The sequence below is a fragment of the Echinops telfairi genome, unplaced genomic scaffold (assembly GCF_000313985.2).
Source record: "Echinops telfairi isolate 266 unplaced genomic scaffold, ASM31398v2 ScPeMD7_7469;HRSCAF=8507_1, whole genome shotgun sequence".
Taxonomy (NCBI): domain Eukaryota; kingdom Metazoa; phylum Chordata; class Mammalia; order Afrosoricida; family Tenrecidae; genus Echinops; species Echinops telfairi.
In genome coordinates, this window is record NW_022111373.1 from 44,442,137 (window position 1) to 44,448,914 (window position 6,778).

Genomic DNA, 6,778 nt, shown 5'->3' on the forward strand with positions numbered 1-6,778 from the left:
GAAAAAAGTCTTCTATTAGTTGTGATATTTTTGGCATGAGATTTCAGGCCACCCCTGAGGATTTATATAAATTAGAGAGGGCTCATTATACTAATAAAGACTCATCCAACAGACCAATATCACTAGAACGTGGAGGCATGATTTAGCTTAACATGCAGAATTGGCTTATAATGGTTTCGAACATAGAGTCTCCGAGAGCTTCCTTGTTGTTATGAACATCTACTCTTAGGAGGATAGCTTATTCCATGGATATGGAAACTCCACACAAGAATCCAGACCTTGCCCTCTGTGTATCTTCTTTGATATTCTTTTTGACTATAATAAATCTGTTGTAGTAAATATAGTATAATTTCCATATATTCTGTAAAATTTCCTGCAAATTTTATTGAGTTCCCAAAGGGTAGTAAGAGCCAGCAGGTCAGAAAGTAAGGGTGTCACATGGACTCCGATGCTTGCAGCTAGCATTTTGAAGGGATAGTAAGAAATCCGCCCTGAATTTGTGGATAGCAGATCAGAGGTAGGAGTGTTATGCGGGCGCTTCAAAATTGCAGAGAGAGAGAGAGAGAGAGAGAGAGAGAGAGAGAGAGAGAGAAGCAAGTGGTTGAGCTATGTGGGTAGATGGTGACTAGAATGTGAGGACTACATCAAAATTCACATTTTGAGGATTGATTCACACTGATCCTTGCCACTCAGAACAGGTATAAAGAGACATGCAGAGGAGACCTTTGAAGCAGAGACCTGGGTTTTTAAGAAAGGACATTTTAATTTCAGCAGTGGAAGTGGAATTGGATAAGTTGTAAAGTACTATCTTTTAAAAAAAGAGTCCATTAATACAGTTATTAAAATCATTAATATGTTGCTTTAAGATTCAAAGAATCTCATAATTAAAGAAAAAATGTATATAGGTTTTGAATATAGATGAATGATTGCTCTCATTTAGGTCTGCTGCCTGGTGTCTCATTGATCACAATGGCTCCACTTGACTTTTTGGATATTATAATATTCTACAGAATTTTCTTTGACTGGTTTTTCCTTTCTCCTGTCCCCACAGTGCTAGTATCACTGAGGCTGATCCGCGCTGGCTGGGAGCATGGTGGATAGGGTTTCTCTTGTCTTGGATCTTCGCTTGGTCATTGATAATACCCTTTTCTTGCTTTCCAAAACATTTACCAGGTAAATATTATTTCATCAAAACAGAGAAATCTGTTCTGACAGTTTTATTCCAATTCTGGAGACTGTTGCTCTAATTCTAGACCAGATTTTGCTATCTCTGTAATTAATAAGAATTCTAGAAAATTCAGTCTGTTTGTTGTACAGACTCAATTGTCTCACTTTATGTGTAAAAATTTTGAATATATGTAATTTTTAAAATTCTGTAGTAACTTTTATCAGCATGACTTTTCTTTATATGCAATCAATAATCAACATAATGGTCTGCATATTCAACTCCTTACTATTTACTAATTTAAAAAAATAGTCTACCTGGCATCCTGTATTATATTGTACATGAGATACAATACATTTTAAACCACTACTTTGTAGTCACTAATTATAAAAAAAAATATGCCTTAAGCAATTCATATGACCTATTTGTTTTGCAAATGCAATTAACTATTTTCAATTATTGCCATAGTCATGCTTTGCATACTCACTTTTTTAGTACCATATTCATGTTAATACTGAAGATAAAGTTAATAGAAAAGAATACCCACTTCTCCAAGACCTTGCATCTATAACATTGACCTTCAAACATATGCCAGTATAATTTTTAGAATCATGGGAAAATAGTGATAGGTAGTAAATATCTCATTTGCTAATGGAGAGGTTTTAATGAAAACAAAATTTCTCATTTTAATATTTAGATTAGTTATAATTTTCTTAGCCATTGGTCATGAATACTTCTAGTTCTTAGGACTGTCAGATTACAGAATACACGTCTGTACATTTCTTGAGTGCTGGTCTATCTTTTATGGAATTTATGTACTTCTGTGAATATGAATCCTTTGAAAAGTAAACCTTTTAAAGTTAAAAGTGAAGTGATATAACAACTATACTTGCTATTTCTAGGTACAGAAAAAATTCAAGCTGGAAAAATTTGCCAGGCTCATCAGAATAGTAGTAATTCCACACAACAAGAAAATGTGAATTTTGGGAAAAGTTTTAAAGATTTTCCAGCCGCTCTAAAGGTAAAATCATACTGTTGACCCATATACAAATCTTTTCACAATGCATTCCTGTTTTTTTTATTTTCTAGTTCTATCTTTTGTTGTAAATAACCCTTCAAATTTAATTTTATTCCAGTTTGAGTCAATGAAAACGATTTCAGAGGAGAATATTTGAAAGAATATGAGCTAACTGATTGACAACATTTGGTGGTTTCTCATTAACACTGTATTCCATTATTCTAGGCAATGCCCCTCAGGTATTAGATTGATCAAATACCATCAAATTGTAAATATGTATTTAAGAATGCTAGTCTAATATGAGAGGCCATGCTTAGTAGTAAATTGATTTGAATTCAAGCTTAAAGAAATAATAAGAACAGTATACACTCTTCTGCTGCATTCACCAGAAAGACACTCTTTCTGTGTCGCACCGTAAACACTAGGAACACAGAGAGTTTAGTTTATTAACTTAACTTTTCACTATTTGAAACTACTTTCTTTACATTGTTCTTTGCCTTCTTTTCCAACCAAAGCTTTAAAATGCTCCAATTCTTCCATCTTCTGTCCCATACCTGTGTTTGCTGAGATGGGTTATACACTTTAATTCTATTACTTTTTCTTAAGAGTAGTTTTGTTCTGTGTCACACTTTTCTATTTATGTTACAAATTCCAATTCATCTGTATGGCCCAAGATATATATTCTCATTCAAATAACTGTGAAGACAACATTTTTTTTTTGAAGACAACATTTTATTGGTAGTTTGTCTCTAAGAATGAACCATCTACGTTTTCTTGAGTTTCTGAATGATACATTATGCTGAACTAATACTTGTGGTTCACATTCCTTTAGTTCCTCTAGTCTACAGATGTTTAGTGTTTTCTAGCTAATTGTGCTGCAGTGGAGCCATGTCAGTGTGGTTATTTCTTATTATTTCTGCCTGAAAGCTTGTAATTCTTTTTTCATTTATCTTTGAGGTTAGGAAATTCTCTAGCTAATGATGAAATCTGTGTCTTCTTTTTCATCAATCCTTTCTGGGAATATATGATTCTTTTTAATATTAAGATTCAAGTATTTTCCATTATTATTTTTTTCTTTTTATTTTATTTTTTAATTTTTTAAAATATTTTTTATTATTTTTTTTTCTTAACCATTATTTCTTCTCTTCCTGCAGACACTTTTCTCCTTTTCCTGTATCACTCTTTAAAGTCTGATATTTGATCATCTGGCTCTGACTACATCGATTATCTTTCTCACTTTCTGAAATCCCTTCTGACAGTAAAAACTACAAAAGCTGGAACCTCTGAGAGGTAGAAACCTGTCAAGGAAGGAAAACGCAAATATTTTCCATGAAATAATTGATAGAAAAATGTGCCTGTTCCCTATCAAAAGTGGCAAACTTGCTGGCAAGACCTGAGAAACCAAGGCAGTCCTTTCGGAATTTGGAAGGTCACATTTTGGTCTTCCAGGTCTCCTTGTTCTAACTACTGAGCTAAGAGGAGTCCTGGGGGTGTAGTGGTTACACATTGGCCCGCGGTCCTCAAATCCACGTTAGAAACCACCGGCTACTCCCACTCGGTTAGCAGCTCGTCTTGGAAACGCGAGAGGGCAGTTCTGTCCCGTCCGACGGGTCGCTCTAAGTCCACATGCACACTGTGGCAGTGAAAAGAAAATGAGACATGAGTTAAGTACTTGAAAGGCATTCTCATCTGCACTCGCAACCAAATTATTCATTAACTGGACATAGGAATTACGTAATACAAAAAAATTAAACAGGAAACAGCATAAGTAGTATACATTTGTAAGTACGAAGAATTATAGAAAAACAGGGGAACTGAGCCTTTCTGAGCGAGCCTTTCCCCCATCCTCTTCTTGCGTGCCACGAAGCTATTGTCACCTGATTGAGGAGTAATGTGCGAAGTCTCTAAGAGCTTGACATAATAATCATCCTCAACATTGGAAATCTGTAAATAATTCATTCTTACATTCTTGTGTTGGAGGAATTACTGAGAAATTATAGATTTCATAATGTTATCTATCGTTTCAATCCGGCACTTTCCGTTTTAAACATAGTTATTCACTTGATGATTTTTTTTTTTAGAATCTCACGAGGAATACTGTATTTATGTGTTTAGTTCTATCAACGACGTCAGAAGCCTTAATCACCACTGGATTTGCCACATTCTTACCTAAGTTTATAGAAAATCAATTTGGAATTTCATCCAGCTTTGCAGCGACCCTGGGAGGTAAAGCAACTTTTCCTTCTAACTCGGGCTAATGAGTTTACTTTTCTCATTAGATGGTTATTAATGGCATCTGCATAGCTTACTTTTGGAAACATACTCTGTACCGATTTTGATGGTGTTTTCTGATTTGCTGATATTTTACAATATATAGCCTACATTTAAGAGGTAGAATGTTACATTGCTATAGAGAATTTGTATTAGTTTGTTACTTTATGGAGCTATCAGGTCATTTAAGTGTCTATCCCTAAATCAGGTGCATATACTGATATGCTAAGGCCACAATGGTCACTATTTAGATATTTTTCAATTACAGTATGAATTTCTGAGTGTACACGTGTCTTCTCATCATCTGTGCTTTGTTTCTCCCTAGGAGCTATTTTAATTCCTGGAGCTGCTCTTGGTCAGATTCTGGGTGGTGTCCTTGTTTCTAAATTCAAATTGGAATGCAAAAATACAATGAAGTTTTCACTGGGCACATCTGCAATTGCACTCTTGCTGAGTTTTGTGTTTATATTTGCTAAATGTGAAAATGAGCCCTTTGCTGGTGTGTCAGAATCATATAATGGGTAAATATACATCCATTCTCTTTAGTATTAGTAATTCCAAAGTGGAAAACTATGTAACTGTATTTAAATATATGCTTCCTTAAAGTGCTGAGAATTTGGCTTTTATCTTTTTAAAGGATATTTCCTATATGAGAACATAAACATATTTTTTAATGGGGGCATAATTGTATGTCATTATAAAAGGTGGGTATATTTATGCAGAAGTCGTTTAAGGAGCAACTGCCTTTTATAGGGTTAGTACTTGGCTCAGGTGTACAGAAATGACTATAGCAAAATCTTTGCTTTATTAGGATTTACATCAAAGATAGCATTTCACATTACCTGTAGTTATTGATGCTGTGGGTAATTGGAGGCTGATGGGAGATGGAAATCTTATTGAGGCTCTTCTGATTCTTGTTAAGCATCTTAGATTGATCTCAGGCCATTGCACGACTAATGGATATTTAGAAAATATTAAATCCACTAATCAACTGACTATTCACATGAAATTTAATGTGTAGGAATTTTGTGTTCTAATCTTATGGAAAGGTGAGATTTGCATATTTGCGCAAAGGCCTGTCCTTACAGAGACCGGCTCTGACCACTACATCTAAAATAGTCTCCCCACCCCTCACCCCTCACCCCTCACCACTTTCCTCGCTCCTCTATTCCAATGGCTTTTAACTAGTGGTTGATTTAGCAATATCTGAAGACATTTTTATTTCTCATATCAAAGGCAGGTGATTCTGGCATCTAATGAGTAGAAGCCGGTGATACTGTTAACCTCATTATAATGTATCTAGTCACAATGAGACTCTATTTCCTTACTCCACTTAATCAATTCTATGTTGAAAGTAGAACTATTGTTTTGATTTTTTTCAACCAGTAATTAAGTATGTGTTGAGTCAAGGAATAAATGACTTAACGTTAAGATATGGCAATGCTTGTGAACTGTTCTTTTAAAGTTAGAATATCTTTAATTTTCTTTTTTTTAACTTGTTAATTATAGAACAGGAGAGCTGGGAAATTTGACAGCTCCTTGTAATGCCAATTGTAACTGTTTGCGATCATATTATTATCCTGTCTGTGGAGAAGATGGAATTCAGTATTTTTCTCCCTGCTTTGCAGGCTGCATACACTCTATTTCTGAAAGACAGCCCAAGGTAAGATGGCTTTACCTCCCCAGAGTCAGGCAATGTGACTGTGTACTGTGACCTTGATCTCATTAGTGGAGGGGCTCTTCTTTCCTGCATGCCTCACCTCTTCCGTTAAACAGCCTCCAACCCATCTAGGTTGCAATTATTATTAAACAACCTATTTGTTGGTCACTTACTCTATCTTTGTAATAGCTTTTTTTTGTAGTAGTAGTGGTAAAATATCATATACCTTTTTACTTTGATGTCTTTTTCCACAACTGTATTTTAAGCTTCTTGAAGTCAGTCTACAGTTACTCTTATAAATAGGAAGTCTTATTTATTACAGTGTATATGACATGAAGTTAAAAATATTTGCAGATTATATGTGATATATCATAGAGAGATTTTAAAATGTCCAAATCATTGAGTTTCACATAAAAATGTACTTTAAATTCTGGGCTAGAATACATATCCGTTTGCTCAAATGCTTTTTTTTTTGTATAGCTAAATAGTTTAAAAAATTTTTGTATAGTTAAATAGTTTCAAAATTTAATCTTAATTAAATTAAAAGTCTTAGGGACAAGTAATATTAAGTTTACTTGCAATACATAATGTTTTACATATTAGCAGATAATTAACTTTGAGGGCATAAGGGAAATATATACCACAATGAATAAGGTATTCAAAA

At 34.2% G+C, this 6,778-nt stretch overlaps 1 protein-coding gene across 1 annotated transcript in view; it reads left to right on the forward strand.

The window, feature by feature from the left end:
- Positions 1–6,778, forward strand: part of SLCO4C1 (solute carrier organic anion transporter family member 4C1) — an 87,829-nt gene that overhangs the window by 72,246 nt on the left and 8,805 nt on the right. The window contains exons 4-8 of the mRNA XM_045285192.1: positions 1,052–1,173; positions 2,068–2,186; positions 4,265–4,409; positions 4,780–4,975; positions 5,964–6,117. Of these exons, the coding sequence (XP_045141127.1) occupies positions 1,052–1,173; positions 2,068–2,186; positions 4,265–4,409; positions 4,780–4,975; positions 5,964–6,117 (736 nt within the window). The remainder of the gene's footprint in view (positions 1–1,051; positions 1,174–2,067; positions 2,187–4,264; positions 4,410–4,779; positions 4,976–5,963; positions 6,118–6,778) is intronic.